Raw genomic sequence first — 20,193 nt, forward strand, 5'->3', positions numbered from 1 at the left:
TGATTCTACTCAAACTGTCATTGATCTCATTCTGACCTCGGACAAATCCAGAATCTCCAAGAAAGGGGTTATTGTATGTGGGGGGCTTAGTGATCATTTTATGTTTTTCTGTACCCGCAAAAAACAAAAACTGGCTGTCGCAAAACAGTCATATCTAGGGACTCAGTCAAAACCTACTCTAGCGAGGCCTTTAACCTTAAACTGAAGAATCTGGATTGGTCCGATGAGCTCAGGAGCTCATTAGTCGAAGAAGCATGGCGTAGCTTCAAAACCAAATTTACATCAGTAGGCCTACTAAACAACATGGCTCCTTTGAGAACCATCTGGGTCAAAACCCGCTCGGAGCCATGGATGAATTCGGACATCTGACTGCAATGAAAGCCAGAGACAAAAAATGCTCTGAAAATTCTTAAATGCAAGTCCAAGCTAGCCAAGCGCTTTGACAGTCCAAACCCAACTGGGCATCCTAAAAACACGAAAAACAACGAAACATGAGGCACTGCGGAGATGGGAGCGCAAAATTATCCAAAGTTTACAATAGCTACTCCCAGAGTCCCATTGATGATCATCCGATAGCCTACAATTATTATGCATATGCCATGTTAGCTATGCCTAGAGTTTATAAATCATGCTGAGATAAACATGTGTTTTAATTTTGAAGTATTTATATTTAAACAAGATGAAGAAAGTCTCCACTCGGATCCCCACACATGACAGCCCTCCATGTTAACGCACGACAGACAGACAGAATATTCTGTACACTGCAGTGTTTTTTATGTGTTTCCTTAAGCAATAGATTAATGTGCGGTTCTTTGATGCGCATTAGGTGTGAACTGTGAAGGTCACCTAACTGTCTATAGCCTAACTAAAGTTCTCAAATAATTGGAGTGGAGTAAAAGTAGCATATAATATTTGCCTCTGAGATGTAGTGGAGTAGAAGTTAAAGTATTGTAAATGGGCCTACTCAAGTAAAGTACAAAAACTAGTTTCCAACCACTTCTGACTACGGTTCGCCAACTTGGAAAGGTCATCAATCCTATTAAGGCTGATGACCTTTCTTCCAAGTGTTTTATGTTTGCTGTGTCTCTGCAAGTGGATAACTTCTGTCTTCTGTGTGTGTGTGACTGTGTGTGTGTGTGTGTGTGTGTGTGTGTGTGTGTGTATGTGTGTGTGTGTGTTTGTACTTGCTACATAGTGAGGACTGGAGAGAGTTTTAAACAACAGCGTGAGGACATTTTGCTGGTCCTCACTTTATTTTCACTGAAATTGGCTCCTAAGACTATAGATAGATGCCTCACTTTTAGTCCAAAATGAGTTTAGTACCTGGTTTAGACACACATCTGACTCCCCCTACAGCGTGTCACCCATACTGCACCCAAAAGATCCCAGAACTGCTAAGCATATTATGTGGAGCTATGTTGTGCGGCCTGTGCCAGGATGCATAATGAGAAATGGAATGAACAGTTTTGTACTAGATATTTACAATTCCTAATGGCTTTTGTAAAACTAGGCCATTCGACTGATAGAATTGTAAAACTAGGCCATTCGACTGATAGAATTGTAAAACTAGGCCGTTCGACTGATAGAATTGTAAAACGCAGCCGTTCGATTGACATAATTGTAAAATGCAGCCGTTCAATTCATATAATTGTAAAACTAGGCCGTTCGACTGATAGAATTGTAAAACGTATATTAAAATGGTTATATATTCCAAGTATGTGCACTTGGAATATAATGTAATCAAATATGATTTTGTTGCAAAAACTGAAAAAATAATAATTGTGCAGTATTTGTCCAACTTCAGGAATAATTGGTCACTAAACTGCCTCCCCCTGGCCAGCCGGGGCGCCTGATGGAGGGGAAAGGAACTGGTTCTACGTCCAACCAGGGAAACTCCCCCCTGTCAGGTGTAAAGGAGCAACTTGGACACCGTTGCTCTCCCCATGTCCCCCATATATGGTGACTAGGTTGGTGGAGGGTGTGTAGAGCCCAGGATCACATTAGATGATTGACACAGGGGTGAGAAATGGGTTACAAAATCGTGGGATAAAAAATATATTTAAGAAAAAAAATGAATAAATGGAAGCATCAACGTTTAGAAAAGAAAAAAACATTAATTTATGCCAAATGTATCCTCAATGAATCCAAATTAAACTAACCCTCTACAATTAATATTACAAGTGAAAAACTGCCAGTCAATAAAAACACAAAGTGTCAAAAAATAAGTTTCTAACCAGCTGAGTGAGGACCAGCCAGTGGTCCTCTCTCAGCTGGTTAGAAACTTTTTTTCCCTCAAATATGGTGTTTCAGCTAATCTTTCTTTTAGCGGCTTTCGCGCCTTTATTTAATATTTTGTATAGAGGGACAGACAGTAGGCTGACAGGAAATGGGGAGAGAGATGGGGGGGGGTGACATGCAGTGAAGACCGTCGGGATCGGGAGTTGAACCCGCAGCACACTGCCAGACTCGGACTACCAGCCGAGGTGCCTGGACCGCTGAGCTACAGCCCAGGCCGTGTTTCAGCTAATCTAAGGCAGTGGGGCAAGGGTGCCTGCTAGTGTCTAGAATTACTATTACCATGTTATTACATGTATGTGAGTGTGTGCGCACGCACACACAATGTGCATGCATGTGTCTGGAGTTAATCTCCTTTTTTCACATTATGTTTTTTTAATTTAATAACATTACATTTTATAATGGAAGTTATGTTAGTGGGACTCTGATCGGGCTGAAATCTTGACCAAATTTGGAGTCATACATCATAGATATGTATGTCATTGTCATCAACGACTGACGTCATAGACTACTGCCTAAATTATTTTTTGTTATTTTTTCAAACATTACATAGCAACAAGAAGTGAACCCCAAAATGGTTTCCCGTCTTGAAAGATAAAAATACCAAAGGGGTTCCCGTTCTATGGGTTAGAATGGAACCCTTTTTGGTGTTTTTATCCTTCAAGACGGGAGCTGTTACCATGTGGATATCCGGAGATTAACATAATTTCATTGTTTCCTTCAGAATTGCATGACACTGACAAGACAACCAAATGAGAGGTTAGTTCTATTTGCGAATGCAGTGAGCACTTACTATGAGACCTAGCAGATCATGTCTGTCTGTGTGTCTGTGTGTCCCCCTTTTGTGCCCATATATGGAGCTGTGTGATTTGTTTGTGATTGATGCAACACACTCCATATTTGGACGTATAGCTGCTTTGGGGACTCCTTATATGGTTATGGCTGAGTCATGGTGACATGAGTGTGATGGCGTGGTCCAACTTGTACAACGAACAAGTATAACTACGTTGCGTTCGCTTCCCGCGTTTGCGCGTCTTACTTGTCCTTACTGTGCAGTGACGTAACTGTGACATCCACTACAAATTGGTCTATTTCTAGAGAGACCCTCAAGCGTGGAATCGTTCAACTTGCGAATGGCCAGCAGAATGTTTCTGCGTTGTCTTTTCGGGCCTCATTTGCAGCGGATTCATTGTTCACCAGAACAATCTAGACCCAAGGGCAGGACAGGGAGCAGGGGATGGAACTACCAACCCAAGAGTCTGGAAAAACACACCGACCGCGTTATTGGTTTGGTTTCTTCACTGTGGTCTCTTTGCTGCTACAGTTCTCCTCTCCTCCTCTGCTATCTCTACAGGGAAGGTTACATCTGCAGCAGTAAGTTAATTCCAGTGAGTCAGTATGGGGGAACGATGCTTGTAAGTCTGCTTGGAATGGCCTGTCTCAGAGGCTTGGGGAGATTGAATAACCCAGAGTATCTTCAGTTTATCTCTATTCTGGAGGAAACGAGGAATAGTAGTACGCCTAGAAACAAGGAAACACTGAGATGCTATGATTTTGACTTCCTCCACTGGCCTGCTGACTTCAGCTGGACAGAAGTCAGCAATCAGAGGTTGTCCAAGGCAGGCGTCTCACTGGTGAAACCAGAGCCCAGAATGAGACAAACAGCAGATACTGTTCTCACGCCTGTCTGCATGCTGCTGTACAACATCATTGGTTTTCTCATTGCCCACTCATTGGGGCGAAGGATGATGTACCCAGGATCTTTAAGCTTATTGCAAAAAGCCATGAAACATAAACTTCAGCAAGGCCGGGCTCGACTCATAGAAGAGTTTGACGGCCAAAGGAACAAACTTCTCACCTGCGATGGAAATGAGATTGACACCATGTTTGTGGATCAGAGGAGAGACGGAGGAAAAGGCGGACAGACTCTGGTAATCTGCTGTGAAGGGAATACAGGCTTCTATGAGATTGGCTGCATGAGCACTCCATTGGAAGGTGGCTACTCCGTGCTGGGCTGGAACCACCTGGGTTTTGGAGGCAGTACAGGAGTTCCGTTTCCCCAGAGTGAGGCCAATGCAATGGACATAGTGGTCCAGTTTGCGGTACACAAACTGGGATTCCAACTCAGTGATATCATAGTGTATGCCTGGTCTATAGGAGGCTTCACAGCCACCTGGGCAGGGATGTCATACCCAGAGATCCGCTCCCTAGTTTTGGACGCCTCCTTCGACGATGTGCTCCCTATTGCTCTCAGAGTCATTCCTGCCAGCAGCTTGAGGCCGTTCGTTCAGCAAATGGTCAGGCAGTATATGAACCTCAACAATGCTGAGCAGCTTTGCAAGTACCAGGGACCAGTGCTGCTAATCAGGAGAACCAAAGATGAGATGATCACAACCAATGGTCCAGAAGACATCATGTCCAACAGAGGGAACGACCTCCTACTTAAACTGCTCCAGTTCAGGTATCCCAAGGTGATGACGGATGAAGGAATAAGAGTAGTCCGACAGTGGCTAGAGGCCTCCAACCACATGGCAGAAGCGTATGTCTATAGTAGCTATAAGGTGGATGACGACTGGTGTGTGTCTGTTTTGCAGTCCTACCAGATGGGTGGAGATGTCTTCTACCCATGGAGCATTGGTGAGGATATGCCATTAGAGGGAAGGCAACAGTTGGCTCTTTTCTTGGCACGGAAGTTCATGAGGAACATTGAGACGACGCACTGCACTCCTCTCCCTTTCGTCGAGTTCCACACCCCATGGAGGCTGTGAGATAGATTCTGAAGCCCGATATTCCGACACATCACCATCCCGACTTGCCACATTACTAACCCTGTCCTTAACCCTAACCCTATAACCTAACTGCACGCGGAAGCCACATAGCTGGAATGGCGGTGCGTCAGACTCAGAATGCAACTCTGTCCCCCTACGGAAGCGGATGTAGAGGTTGTGTGGGTATATGTGTATTCCCATTTCCCGGGCAAGGCGTGATCTATTATTGTGATGTTTGGCAACTCTTAAGATGTCCAAGATGTGTTGTTGGCATGCTGTCGTACTGTACCGGCCTACTCTGTCAGAAAGTGTGCATGTATTGAAACAATATTGAAACTATCTCTTGCCCTTACTAAACCACTAAACCAAGGAATAGTAATTATCTTTACTAGCTGTAGTGAAATACTTAGGTACTGCGCCCTGGGTGCGTTTTCACATTTTTAATTCACTAATAAATTCATTATTAATTTATAATGTGTTAAATTGGAAAAAGACCTCCATTATGGTCAATGCCTGTGTGAAAAGTGGGAGTGATTGGTGCAGGCAGTGAGGAGCTATGGCAGTCACAGTGACACACAGACAGACACACATTCAGACATTTCAGAATTATAGTATGATAGTATGATTATAGTATGATATAGTATGATTATAGTATGATAACAAGGGGTGTCACAATATTTTGAGTCATATCACAAAATATTGGTGATATTAAAAGATATTTTTCGTTGAGACAAAAGACTATTGTAAATGTATTTATTTTTGTTGGTGAAAGTAATAGGCTTACATGTTATGACATTGCTGTAAACACAGTATAGGCTAATATTGTGTATTATCATCAGTCAATCATCAATCATCAGAGTAGTCCAGAAAGAGGAAATTATAGTACTGATTGCCCCTTATGGATTTACAAGCAACCCTCTCTGGTAAAGGTGCCTTACAAATAAAGTTTATTAAATGTATTATTAACTCAGATTCCACCACAGCAAACTGAAGATGATGTTGATAATAAATAAATAAAAAACAAACAGAAAAAACACTTTACATTTTGTATTCATGAGCCCAATAATAATAATAATAATAAATGATTAAAATGACGAAATAAATAAACTAAGATAAACAATTGCAATCCATGGAGCAGCACACCACTTCGGGCCATATGGTCCAGTCGGGAGTGAATTTATTCTCTGCATGAATGGAATAAATGGATCCCATATATTTTCCCTCATTCATTGGAGGAGCATTTCTATACTGTCTATAAATAAATAAATAAATAAATACACGGATCTGTGTATCTGTGTCATAGAGTAAGTCCATAAGATGAAATGGAAAAGTTCTAACTACACTCACAAAATGCCCCATCAAACTTTCAGATGCTGTTTTTATCCCAGTGTGGAGGAAGAATGATTAGGATTTTTATTGTGATCTCTCGCCCTTGAAATATCTAATCCATTGGTTTCTGTTGTGTTTGAACAATAATAGCAATTCAAATCAGTTGTCCTCAAAACCAGACCTCCAGTCGCTGTCATAAGAACGGGAGGTGCGCTCATGATAACGGCAGCAGAGCGTTGTTGTCCGCATGGCTGCACGCGCACCTGCAGCCCATCAAGTATAACATTATGCTTCGTCCCGCGATGGTGTCGCGCACGCAGACTTCTACGCATAGACGCTCACAACAGTCACATGATCGCGATGCGATGTGACTTGTGAGCTTGTATATCAGCTGTTCTCTGTGCGCAATACTGTTGCGCTTTGAAGTATAAGGGCTGTATTTTGCATGTCTTAAGTGCAGGTCTTATTACCTAACTTGAGTAAACTAAAGACCTGGAGGCGTGATCAATGCCATTTGGCTATTCTGAGTGGCCAAAGAGCATTGATCACGCCTCCAGGTCTTTAGGTAATAAGCCTTGGTACTTGCAAAATACAGCCCTAAATGTTTCCTCACTAGCCAACACACAAGAGAGATTGAATGGACTGAAACCAGCGCTCCCCAAAACAACAGGTTTGGAGATCTGTTGGTAATTGATTACATGAAATTACTGTGCGCCCAGTCCCAATGTTTGTAAATAATTAATAATAATTGGTCTATACGCTGCAGTGACATCACGTAACCGTGATGTAACCGTGACGTAGGCTACACTCCAAATTGGTCTACTTCTAGAGAAAGCAAGCAAATGGAGGAAAGATTGCATTGAGTAGTGAGCTCATGCGGAGAGGGTCAAAATGCTCCAGAAACTTTTAAACAAAGCATTTGGTCCAAAATATATTTCCATTCTAAGGACCTGGACACCAAATATGATTGGCTGGGGCACTATGGGCGGAATGACACTGATCCATTTTACAGACTGGAGGCTCATTCTGAACTATGTGCCCTACATTAATGGGAAGTTCAAGGACAATGAGTAAAGTCTCATAAGAACCTGAATTTGAGGGTGAGAGCTTATTCAAGAAAGGCTGACGTAATGCCCTGGCACACCAATCTGTCAATGAAAGTTTTTTTTTGTAGCTAGGGGTAAAGGATGACACAGGCTCGTCAGGCTCTGTATGTTTCAGGGACGCCTGCTTCAGAAGAACAATGCCTAATTCATGCACCATTGCACAACGACGCAAACAACGTTTCTATGCCAGCTGCTCCAGAGACCCCAGCCAACCTGTTGAGCTCAGAACAGATCAAACGACCAAAACATGGCTGTGACCCCTGGACTGGCCCTTTAAAGGCTTGAATCAGCAGCACAGATGCTGTAAATTCCATCAATTCCTCATGTGACACCTGCAACACAGCACTGGGCCCCTGGGAGGTGTTTGCGAACGCAATGAGCACTTACTATGAGACCTGGCAGATCATGTCTGTCTGTCCGTGTGTCCGTGTGTCCCCCCTTTGTGCCCATATATGGAGCTGATGCAACACACTCCATATTTGGACGTATAGCTGCTTTGGGGACTCCTTATATGGTTATGGCTAAGTTAAAAACTTAACTTAAAAATAACTTGACTTAAAAATAAATCTTTAAAAAACCCAAATATGTACGAGCTGCGTTCGCTTCCCGCGTTTGCGCGTCTTACTGGTGTACATCACTATGTGGACTGGAGGACTGTATGTGACTTTCCATGGGCAGGGAGGGAGGAAGTGAGGGCCTGGCTGCGCTGTTGGGTATCCGAAGAACTCGCCAGTTTTCCGGCCCACTCGCCGCGGTTTAGTGCATTTTAGTTTTACTTCACCTTCATTTAAATTGCATTGAATTGAGATAGAGAGAGAGGATAGTTGTTTAGAGTTGACACTAGATGAAGTACTGTAGGAATGCTAAAGTTTAAACTCCAAAATACAGAAACAATGTAATTAATTAGTAAACAATATCCTGAATTTGTAGGCCTACTATCATTGGTATTCACATGCTCAACTTTTTATCATCATACAGCTGACCATTTAATTGCACAAAAATAATTGTATTACTTTGGAAATGAACTATAACATCTGTGGGATTGACATACTACACTGATCTACACTGATGAAGACAGCATGTTAGCCCAACGATGAAGACATCGATGAAGAATTTTCACTATGGCGAGTTGGTAAACTGGCGAGTTCTCCGGTTGTGGACTGGAGTGATTGTGGGGAGTCCAGTGAGCATGGGCTTATTTGTAGAAAATTCTTAGACGTAGGTTATTTAGACATACTCACATCTTCGGGCCGCCACAGGGCCCTCACGCCTACATTGCACCACAGATCTGACTGATATGTGCATATAGATCTCTAAATCTGTCAGTCCTTGTCACTTTATTCCCATTATGGAGATAGATCCCTGATGTCACCAGTATATGCCCATATGGGCTTGGTGATCATATGCCCATATATTTCAGTACTTGTGTGCCCTGCACAGTCGGTGTCTGTAACCTTGCATCGATGCAAGGTCACCCAGGCTGGTCCAGCATATGTTTACAGTTTTGTTTAGATCCCGCCTACTATATCCGATAATTTCCACACACATACATCAACCGGCGACCGCACACACTATTTCCATATCGGCTCGAGACCAGATATGCAAAGTGAAGTACTAGGACACTAAGGACAGTATGGTGAAAGATAATGGGCAAAAGCCTTCACCACAGTAAAAGGGCTGGGAGGAGCTCAGTTTTGGATTGCGATGATGAGAACTCTCCTCACAAAAAGCACAGGTGCATACTCTATCTATACTTTTTTTTTAATTTTACTTCCATTATGTTTAATTGTTATGACGCTGCTGTGATGAGTGATCTTAGACATTTGAAAATCAATATTAGGTATCCAGTGTGCATCGGCTATTTTGCTTTATAAAACAACCTGTTGCTAATTTAGTTATTTTTCATCTTTAAGCACTGACACCATGGGTAAGGTCCTGAGTTTTACCGTTGGACTGGCCTTGATGCACGGTTTCTACATCATTTTACATCCTGTTGATTGGATGAGCACTTTGGTATTTGCACGGCATAATTTTCACAATGTAGTTTGTGCAGTAAAGAAATGCAATAATGATTTTATTGTTGATTACATTTAACTGAACATATTGAGTTGTTTCCTGTCCAGCTAAGCTGGTAGTAAAGAAATGCAATAATGATTTTATTGTTGATTACATGTAACTGAATATTTTTAGTTGTTTCCTGTCCAGCTGAGCTGGTCACTCGGCTAACTAGTTCCACCTGTGGAGACAATATTTGGTGATAATCTGGCAAGTGCAATATGTGTAAAATATATGAGTGAAGTAGAGAGAAGTGGGTAATGCTAAGTGATGATTGAATTGTAGGCCTACCAAGTTGGTAGGCAAGTTGGGTATGAGCACACCTAGGATTCCATGGGCGGCCAAAAGCCGCTGTCTGCCGGCGTCTCTTCCGGCGTCTCTTCCGGGTTTTTAGACAGCTGGTGGATGGAAATTAAGTTCCACCCACGCAGCAGATTGCAGCGTCGGCCAGATTCCCGGAAAATCTTGCCCCCGCAGCGTGGGTGGAGCTTCATTTCCATTCACCAGCTGTCTAAAAATCAGGAAGAGAGAAGTTTGCCACTGTAATTAATTGGGCTGGACCAAGTCAGAAGCGGGGTGGGGCTGTAATGTGTGTTTAGAGTTGCTAAGAATAGTAGTAGTGTATTGTAGTAGAATCATATCAATAGTGGTTTAGTTCAGGGAGTTTTAATATGAGAGTTAATGTTGTAGTGTAGGTATTTATAAATTTGTATACCGGTATTTATGTATTTATATTAGTTAATCTACCCCTTGACATGGTTGAGTCCAAAGTCGAAACTAATTGCTCCAGCTGAGTATAAAAGAAAGGCTGCCGGCAACAGACAGAGTCGGGCACCATTTAGATATATATGAAGAAAAAAAATATGAGGTGGTTCCTATTTGTACACTTCTAGAGTTATGGGGGTCCTTATAGGTGGAAATTAAAATGTTTGAGAACTACTGCTCGACACTTGAAACCCACCAGGCAGGCAAGCATAAGCGCATAGAGCACTGATTTTCTGCCGCTCCATGTTAATGAATGCAGCCGTTCTCACTGGCTGTGCATGGATGGTCCACTCGCACATGTGAAGATTTATTTTCTGCTCCGGATGGGGGGAAAAGGGTTTTTCCCACATGCATTCTCATTGAAATACATTGACCATACGTCCTGCTGTGGTCAGGTTTCGCGAGAACAGTGGCACACAAACTTGTTCACAATAAAGAGCAGACCATTTTTAGTGGGTTGCCTGCGCTATGCACTGCTATATCAACATTTTGGGTTGTGGATCAGTTTTTATGGCTCACAAAGAAACCCCTTTTTTAACATTTGTTCAAAATGATTAAGGACTGAGGCCGAATATTGCTATATACTGTAGATAGCAACAAGACCCCCAAAAGAGGTTCCCGTCCTGAATGGGTTGAAATATTCTTTCTCGTCTGGCCTACACTACGCTCTGTTGTCATTTGTGGCATTTTGTTATTTGTAATTTTTTTGTCCCTTATTTTCGTACGGATTATGCCGTTTTGGCAGTGCTATGCTGTCGTTTTCCACAAAGCAATATGGTAGAGGGTTCAAGAACTGAAGCTCACAGTAATTCGTCAAATGACCTCTGACCTTTAGATCTCCCAATGAGTCAATTATATGATTTACTCAATCCACTTTTGACAACGTCAAAAAAGCTGCGTCCAATAATTTCGTAGCCTGGTTAACCACTCCACCATGGGTTGGAAGTGGGAAAGCCCATTCAAGTCCAACATGGTCTACATATGAGCTAACTGGGCATGGGTTGGAAGTGGGCAAGCCCACGTAGGTCCACCATGGTCTACATGTGGGCTAACTGACATGGGTTGGAAGTGGGCAACCCATTAGAAGACAGGCATTGCGTATAGCTTTTTCCTTTGTTGCTTTATTTTATTGCTGCTTGCAGCTATATTTTTGTTTATTTTCATAGATTTGTGCCATTCCCTATGAAGGGAATGGTACTCTTCCATGTATTTTGTAGTCTGTGGCTTATACAACACTCTCGTCATCTATCCAAGACAATATTCTCTTGTCCTCTGTCCTCGGGGACAGAGATGGCAGAGACTTCATGTCTGTGTCCGGAGACATGTTCTCCAAATGATGAGGACCCCAAACAGGAGTCGTCAGAAGGTTCCAACGCTCCTTGAATGTGCCTTTGGCATGGTATAGCTTGTAGAGCAGGACAACAGGTACACACAGCATTGAGGACAGAGAAATACACCAGCCAATCAATGTGGCCCACCATGGATACACGTATGTGTTGTAGGTCAACGGCTCATACTTAATACAGCTAAACAAGAAGACACCCACACAGACACAGGGGCTAAAGATGGACCAGCACAACTTGATCCACCAAGTCAAGCGCGGTTTGTAGCCCATCATATTAGCAACATCAACCATGAAGCGATCAGCTCCATAAACCCAGGCCACCACCACACATTGCCAAAATGCTTGCCATAGTAGAGTGATTCCACTGACAGCATAGTAGTCAAATAGCTGCAACACATACATACCCCCCTGTGTTATCATGGAGAGGCCCATGAGGAAGCATAGGAAACTGTATAATGCCACGGCAATCTCCCGTTGGTAGCGATGTTCGAATCTCTTAGGAAGCAGATCCAGCAGCCCCGTGATGACCCCTTCAACCAATACAAACTGACTGTCCACTCCCAGCAACAGCAGCATGAAGAAAAACAGCGCAGCCCAGACAGGTGCTCCCGGCATCATAGACACGGCTTTAGGGTACACTATGAACGCCAGCCCCGGACCTGCCGTGGTCACCTCAGAGATGGCCACTCCCTGTTCAGCAGCCATATATCCAAGTATGGCGAAAACGACAAATCCGGCCATGAAACTGGTTCCGCTGTTTATCAGAGACAGAATGTAGGAATCTCTGAAGCAGTCATAGTTGTATCTGTTGTAGCTTCCCAGAGCAGGCAGGGCTCCCATTCCGATGGAATAGGAGAAGAAGATCTGAGTCACTGCGTCAACCCACATTTGTGCCTCGCCTAGTTTAGACCAATCAGGTTTGAGGTAGTACACAATGCCATTGTAAGCTCCAGGAAGTGTGAGTGCTTTGACCAGTAAGATGACGAGTAGCACATAGGGGGAGGTGGCTGTAAAGTATGCAACCTTGCCAGTAGACTTAACCCCTTTCCACACACAGAAGTACACCATGACCCAAACAGCCACCAGACACAACATCATCTCCCAGTTCAGCACACCGGGGTGCTCCAAACCAGCAGATATGTTCAACACCTTGTTCTCCCAGAACTCGACAACGGATGATCGTGAGTGCTGAGCGAGGTCCTCACAAGTCGTCATGTTGGGAGGGAAGCTGACGTCCCCTAGAGTTCCTTTCAGACACTTGGCAAGGCTAAAGTCCTCCATGCACATTGGCGTGTTCCATTCATTGCCACAGGTGGCCCAGGGAAGGGCAGACCAGGTGAAGGTGGAGGCCAAGGACATGGCTATGTAGTACAATGACCAAGCCATGATAATGATGTAGTAGGTGGTTAGGAAAAACACAATGATCATGGGTGCAAAACCTACACCTTGAAACAGAGGAGCAATGCCCCAGGCCTTGGTGCTTCCTGCTTTCGTAAACTGACCCACAGCTATCTCCAGGAAGAAGAGCGGAATCCCGGCCAAGACCATGACAAGCAGGTATGGGATCAAAAACACTCCTCCACCGTTCTTGTAGCACAGGTACGGGAAACGCCACACGTTGCCCAGGCCCACTGCTAAACCCAAGCAGGACATGATGAAGTCCAACTGTCTGGTCCATGTCTCCCTTTGTGGCGGGGTGCCGTCGGAGGGGTCTTCACCTTTGGGAGGGTCTTCACCTTTCGGGGGGTCTTCTCCGATGGGGATTAGGTGTTCCCTCTTATTTGCCACCGGAACCTCCTCCAAACCACCCTCTGTCTTCATTCTGTTGTTATTCACTGAATGAACTCTTCTCGGACTACTAATACAATTAAAAGGATTGCTTTCTACCTGTATATATACCTGCTCAGATACTGATCCAGTCAAGAGAATCCATCTTCCGGCAGAACACACAGTCTTAAATAAGCGTGAGGAGTCATGAAATGAGTCACATGACTTCACTGGAATCGGTGATGTCACTCTCTTCAGGCCACAGCCACTTTCCAACCCATGAAAAAGTACATGAACCAGAGGCGTATCTACAATAAGGTGAGGACACGGAGCCAGCCGCCTGTCCAAATCCATTTTTGCCTGGCCAAAATCCATGTACACTGCAATTGATTGACTGGGTTTGGGACCAATGGGAGCCGCTTGACCACCCCCTCCGGCTTGGTGGTATAAAACCAGGCTCCGCCCATTGTCATCACTTTTGTGAAACTTCTCATGCGAGAACACACGGCATTACTGCAAAGTCCTAGTTGAGTCAACTGGCAACTGGCAAATAGCAACTGGCACTAGCAACTCTCACTAGCAACTGGCACTAGCAACTGGCACTAGCAACTCTCACTAGCAACTGGCACTAGCAACTGGCACTAACAACTCTCACTAGCAACTGGCACTAGCAACTGGCACTAGCAACTGGCACTAGCAACTCTCACTAGCAACTGGCACTAGCAACTCTCACTAGCAACTGGCACTAGAAACTCTCACTAGCAACTGGCACTAGCAACTCTCACTAGCAACTCTCACTAGCAACTCTCACTAGCAACTGGCACTAGCAACTGGCACTAGCAACTCTCACTAGCAACTGACACTAGCAACTCTCACTAGCAACTGGCACTAGCAACTCTCACTAGCAACTGGCACTAGCAACTGGAACTACCAACTCTCACTAGCAACTCTCACTAGCAACTGGCACTAGCAACTCTCACTAGCAACTGGCACTAGCAACTCTCACTAGCAACTCTCACTAGCAACTGGCACTAGCTACTGGCACTAGCAACTCTCACTAGCAACTGGCACTAGCAACTCTCACTAGCAACTGGCACTAACAACTGGCACTAGCAACTCTCACTAGCAACTGGCACTAGCAACTGGCACTAGCAACTCTCACTAGCAACTGGCACTAGCAACTCTCACTAGCAACTGGCACTAGCAACTGGCACTAGCAACTCTCACTAGCAACTGGCACTAGCAACTCTCACTAGCAACTCTCACTAGCAACTGGCACTAGCAACTCTCACTAGCAACTCTCACTAGCAACTGGCACTAGCAACTCTCACTAGCAACTGGCACTAGCAACTCTCATTAGCAACTCTCACTAGCAACTGGCACTCTCATCAAGACAAGTGTGTGGTAAATGGTGCATATATATACATACACACATATATACACACATATACACACACACACACACACACACACACACACACACACACACACACACACACACACACACACACACACACACACAAAACTATTTTAATTAGTCCGATTTATGTGTCTAAAATGGGCTAGATTGCCTGGACTAGAAAGCCTGGTGAGGCGAGGTTACTCTGGGCCCATAGATATGGACAAAGCGTTCTCTGGGTCTAACATGAACGTAAAATGAAGCCTGTCAGTCCCAAGGGGCCAGCTATGCACTCCAATGTTGAAGCGCTGGGCCCTAGTGGTAAGAGGAAGGACTGCAGGCGGACCCGTGGATTCTTGACGAGGAAACCCCGTGCAACCGAGCGATCAATGTTAAAGCCCAGCTGCACTTCCGCATTTGGACACCAAAATTTGGTGTCCAAATGCTGAATCAGCGAAAAAATGCGGAAATAGACGGTACTTCCGGCAGCCTTCCGGGTGCTTCAAAATGCCACTGAGCAACTTCCACTAACATGAATAGCGGAGGGGGCGGAGCTTCGCGCCAGTTTAGTCTCTATCCTTTTAATACTCTATGGTCAGTCCTTGTATTGTAAGTCGACGCCATTTTTCTAGATCCGTTTTGGCCCAGCTGGCCATTGGCTGGCCCAGACAACGAGGCGGGACTTCCCCCCTTCTTCTCCGTTGGTTTTTATTTTGACTCGAGTGGGAGGGGAATCCAGATCATAGACTGTAACGGTAGCCACGCCCCTCAGAACATACGCGACTTTATGGTCATTTTTTAAATAAATGGGACCATCATTTTCCAAAAAGAATATTATGGCATTAGAAATGAGACTTTAAACTAGTGACTGGAAGCAGAAAGTATTCATGACCATGTTTATTAAGGTAATACAGTCTAGGTGAAGTTGGGCCCAAATACATGGACTTCAATGGGGCTATGGGTTTTTCTGGGTCCAATGACAGCGCCACAACAGGCCATTATATGAACTTTCAGGAAATCCCGATTTCCTCAGTGGCTTCAGGTGGCTTCACAAAATATCTGTCTGACTGCCCCCCTGTCTGGGCCCCATGAAGTGAACGGTTGTCAGAGTTGCAAGTTGTCAGACGTTGTTTCCGATCGGACGTATTTTGATAGCAACACACGGTTTGGATATGGACGCTGAATCTACGCGTGTTCTGCAGTATTTGGCAGAGATTGAAGATGCTGCAGAAGATGTTCTCTCCAGCAAACAACAAGTAACTATCTGACCGTAACGTTATAATGAATACAGCTTGCTTTTGGCCAGCTTTTTACTAACGTGTTATGTTATGTTATGTTACCGATGCTAACCGCTAAGCTAGCTTCTGTTGGCTCCTGTGCCTTAATTTGACTGATTGATTGTCAGTATTTATTAACAGTTTGCAGAATTACAGTACATTGCAAGCACAACTCAACACAAAAACTGTTAACTGTGAGTGGACTACCCAATAAAGCATATACACTTGTTTACAAGAGGGTCCTACTCCTTGTTCAATTATCAAAACATTTAGAGACGTACAAATATACACTTCTATAGTGTATATTTATATAATTGTATGTGTTCTCTAAAGAACAGAACAGGAATTCATCATAAAGAGGTAAAAAGGGAAAAGAAACATATACTGTGAGGGGGGGGGGGGGTTCAGATTTTACGGGGGCCAGTTTCGAATTGCAGCCGTTCGTCGTAGGTGCCCTTTGAGAGCGGTTTTACATACTATACTTTCACTTAGCCCCTCTCGGAACCCTCCGTAAAGCTTTTCTGAAATTTGGATGTCCAATGCTCTGGGTCTAAAAAATGTCAGAAACTTCAGTAGCATTGGGTTCTGCATTGTAGGGCTAACTTTCACTATAATTGCCCAGGCCGTGATTTACGTGCTCGGTGCACAGGCCCCTGATTCTCCTGTGTTAATATTACACCAGAGTGTTTACATAGTCCCCATCAGGTGGAAGGAGGAAACTGGTGAACATTATCGGTATTTTATTTATTTTAAGGTAGAAATTAGAATAGAACACAAACGTATATGTACACGTTCTAGTATTCTACGGATGATTGGTTAGAAAATCATCAGTACTAGAGGACGGTCCTGGTATATAAAACCAGCAGTCCTAGAGGTCCTGGTAGTATAGAAAACCAGCAGTACTAGAGGTCCTGGTAGGATATAAAACCAGCAGTCCTAGAGGTCCTGGGATAGGAAACCAGCAGTCCAAGAGGTCCTGGTAGGATAGAAAACCAGCAGTGCTAGAGGTCCTGGTAGGATAGGAAACTATCCCAGGACCTCTAGGACTGCTGGTTTTATATCCTACCAGGACCTCTAGTACTGCTGGTTTTCTATACTACCAGGACCTCTAGGACTGCTGGTTTTATATACCAGGACCGTCCTCTAGTACTGATGATTAGTATGAGACCAACTTGACCAACTTGCCTGTGTAATTTTCAGATTGTGGATCTAGATCTAAAACGGAACAGGAACAGGGAGGCATTGAATGCATTGCAGAAAGACACAGATTCAGGTGGGTGACCCAGGTTAATTTGCTTTGTCAGCTTGTCCTATGCTAAACTATAACTGATGTGTTGTTTCTTTCTTTCTTTTTTCAGGGAAAGTAAAGGTTTGCTTTGGAAACATGTTTATACAATTTCCTAAACCGAAGGCAAAAGTGATGATTCAGAAAGGTATGAGCTGTCCCAAGTTATATACCCAGCTTAGGATTTAGAACAGTGGTTCTCAAAAATAGCAGATATAGAAGCTACTATTTTTGAAAATATATTAAAAATATCGAAAATGAAGAAAGAAAATGGGTCGGGATACCAATTTAATTATCCAATCAGGATAGAGAACCCATATCAGTCAGGATACAGATTAGATGAGTGAAATAGAAGTGATGACACAAATGGGCAGACAAAATTGGAACCCTATAAAAATGAAACCAATAAATGGGTACTTATCGGCTATTATTTTGATAACCAGCAGTTATCCACCAGCAGTGGCGGAGACACAAATAGTCTCCTTTGTGTTTCCATACAGTAGGTAACCAACCACTGCTGGTCATCAAAATATTGGCTTAGGAAAGTGACAAAAAACTAAACAAATCCATGAATTCAAGTCTCCATGGGGTGAGTAATCAATAGACAAAATACATGTTTTGGGTGCCTTTTACCCATGAAGACCGGCCTCAGGTCTAAATGGGATGAGTTTTAGAAGTTGTTCGCTGTAATTCAAGCAGGCTGTTTTCTTGTTTGTATCAGAAACTGCTAATTGCGTTTGTCTGCCCACCCATCTCGGCAGACAGGGAGGCATACTTTGGTTAGACATAGCATTGGTCCGACTGGATTAAGGTTGGTGAGGGGTGCGTTAAAACGACCGGATTAAGGTTGGTGAGGGGTGCGTTAAGGGTCAAGGCCGGTGTGCTAGGGTGAGGAAAAGGTTTGCGTTAATTATGTTGCTTACAATTACAACAACTGTAAACCCTGTTGATCTTTGCTTCTTCATTCATAGACCAAGAACAACTAGACAAGGAAATAAATGATCTTCGCAAAGGCCTAAAAGCAAAAGTCAATCATCTCCATGAGATTCAAGGTAAGATATATATACAGTATTAAATCTGTATTAAAAGTGGCTGGCTACATATTACATAATGTCAAATATTATTCGAAAATGCTGAGATTCAGTAATGCCTTGCGAAAAGACTATCTGTTGCTTGTATGCACCCCATAAAAGGGTCACATTTTAGAATGTATGCCATTCGGAAAATGCATTGCTCATTTTGTAAACCTAGGTTACATCTGTGTTGGAGTATCTGTGCCAAAATACTAAGTTTCAGAATTTTCCTCTTAAAAATATGATTTCACACAATATCTACTCAGAATGTCAAGCGGAAACCGGAAGGTCCCTTGTTCAACTAACAAGACAGGGTTTAACAGCGTGGCGTGTCATGTCATTGTGATGTCATATTGACTTCTAATGGAGTTTGCCTACCTTTTAAAAAGTCTTATTGATGCCACCTCTTCATGGCTCCAATAATAAACTAGAAAAAGTGCTCCTCAGACCACAGGTCCCCGGCAGGTCAGGTAGCTTATTGTGGCGATATAACAGGTGTTCTAGAAAACTAGATGTATAAATCTTGGCATTGGGTATACCGGATTTATGTATGTTTGCAGGTAAACCAGAGCTGCGAGGCTGCAACCTTTCCCCACTCTCTGGTGATGAGATCAAAGCTATTAACAGCCTACTGAAGAGATGACATTGTGGCTATGCTCAGACTGGCAGCTAATATCACACTTGGACTATAGAGATTGGAGTCTGAACAGCAACAAAACACATGGAAACAGATTTTTGTGAATTACATTTGAACCAGACTCGTAAGTGGTGTTTGAATTGTGACTCAAGTCTGAACTGTTGTACAGCAGTTGAGTTTCAGTTAATCATTACCTACACCTATGTCCTTACGTTGTTACCACAGAAACCAATGCAGATAGATTTGGTCACTTGCAATGCAAATAACAGTCGGCCCTATAGATCAGATTTACCTGAACAAAGCCTAACTAACAGATGTGATTACCTACTTATTGGGTTTTTGGACTCAGAAAGTGCCACAGAATCTCATCAGGACGTTTTAAAGCATCTTCTGTGTACAGTACTGTTGCGTTGACCAGTTATTGAACAGGCATGGATGGCTATGAACAAGTCTCGCTTCTATTTCAGTTTGGCACATATATATAGTCTGTTTTCAAATGTCAAGACCATTAATAAATGCACACCAACATCTCTCTCCCTTCCTGAGATATGACCAATGTAATATTGACTGTGACCTTGAGACATTTTTCTAGGGCAGCCCAGAGATAATTTCTACCAAGTTCCCTGAAAATCTGCCAAACTGTTCTGGAGTTACTGTACCTGACATTTGCAGTATGAATGCTGAAAGACTAACTAACCAAAAGTGCTGCCCAAATGACTATTCTGAAATGGGAAGAAGGCGATTACCGTATACTACACAGTATATCAGCCACAAGATGGCTGATAGGTCAGATATGTCTTTGTTCAGTAAATGTATTTAAGCCATATGAAACCACTTTTGTCATTGTATCTATCAATTTCTGTTAAGTTATACACATGTAAAGTACTATTTTATGTGTTATTCTATTTTACATAATTAGAAACAATTGTAGGGTATTAAACGCTGACTCAAGTCTTGCTCAGTCTTGCTCACGAAGAGTCAAATACCAGTAGTCAAATGACAGTGATAACTGTAGGACGTATTACTATATAAGCAAAACATAATAAATATGAATACATGTTTATCCAATTTATGTAGGAGCAAGTGAATTAA

The 20,193-nt window shown here is 43.3% G+C and overlaps 3 protein-coding genes across 3 annotated transcripts; 2 read left to right on the top strand and 1 right to left on the bottom strand.

Moving 5' to 3' along the window:
* Positions 1 to 3,428: 3,428 nt before the first annotated feature.
* LOC308328166 (phosphatidylserine lipase ABHD16A-like) lies at positions 3,429 to 5,063 on the top strand (the record flags this gene model as incomplete). Its single annotated transcript, XM_080781897.1, has 1 exon — positions 3,429 to 5,063. The coding sequence occupies one exon, from the start codon at positions 3,429 to 3,431 to the stop codon at positions 5,061 to 5,063; it is 1,635 nt and encodes a 544-aa protein (XP_080638023.1).
* Positions 5,064 to 11,543: 6,480 nt separating this feature from the next.
* Positions 11,544 to 13,484, bottom strand: LOC308328818 (sodium- and chloride-dependent creatine transporter 1-like; the record flags this gene model as incomplete). Its single annotated transcript, XM_080782926.1, has 1 exon — positions 11,544 to 13,484. One exon carries the CDS (start codon positions 13,482 to 13,484, stop codon positions 11,544 to 11,546), a length of 1,941 nt encoding a protein of 646 aa, XP_080639052.1.
* A 2,488-nt stretch (positions 13,485 to 15,972) lies between these two features.
* Positions 15,973 to 19,932, top strand: pdrg1 (p53 and DNA-damage regulated 1). Its single transcript, XM_080781326.1, has 5 exons — positions 15,973 to 16,085; positions 17,307 to 17,379; positions 17,465 to 17,539; positions 18,363 to 18,443; positions 19,025 to 19,932. The coding sequence occupies exons 1-5, from the start codon at positions 16,002 to 16,004 to the stop codon at positions 19,105 to 19,107; spliced, it is 396 nt and encodes a 131-aa protein (XP_080637452.1). The 5' UTR covers positions 15,973 to 16,001; the 3' UTR covers positions 19,108 to 19,932.
* The last annotated feature ends 261 nt before the right edge of the window (positions 19,933 to 20,193 follow it).

The sequence above is a fragment of the Protomyctophum bolini genome, assembly GCF_963924005.1.
Source record: "Protomyctophum bolini genome assembly, chromosome: 14".
In the NCBI taxonomy this organism is placed as follows: Eukaryota; Metazoa; Chordata; class Actinopteri; order Myctophiformes; family Myctophidae; genus Protomyctophum; species Protomyctophum bolini.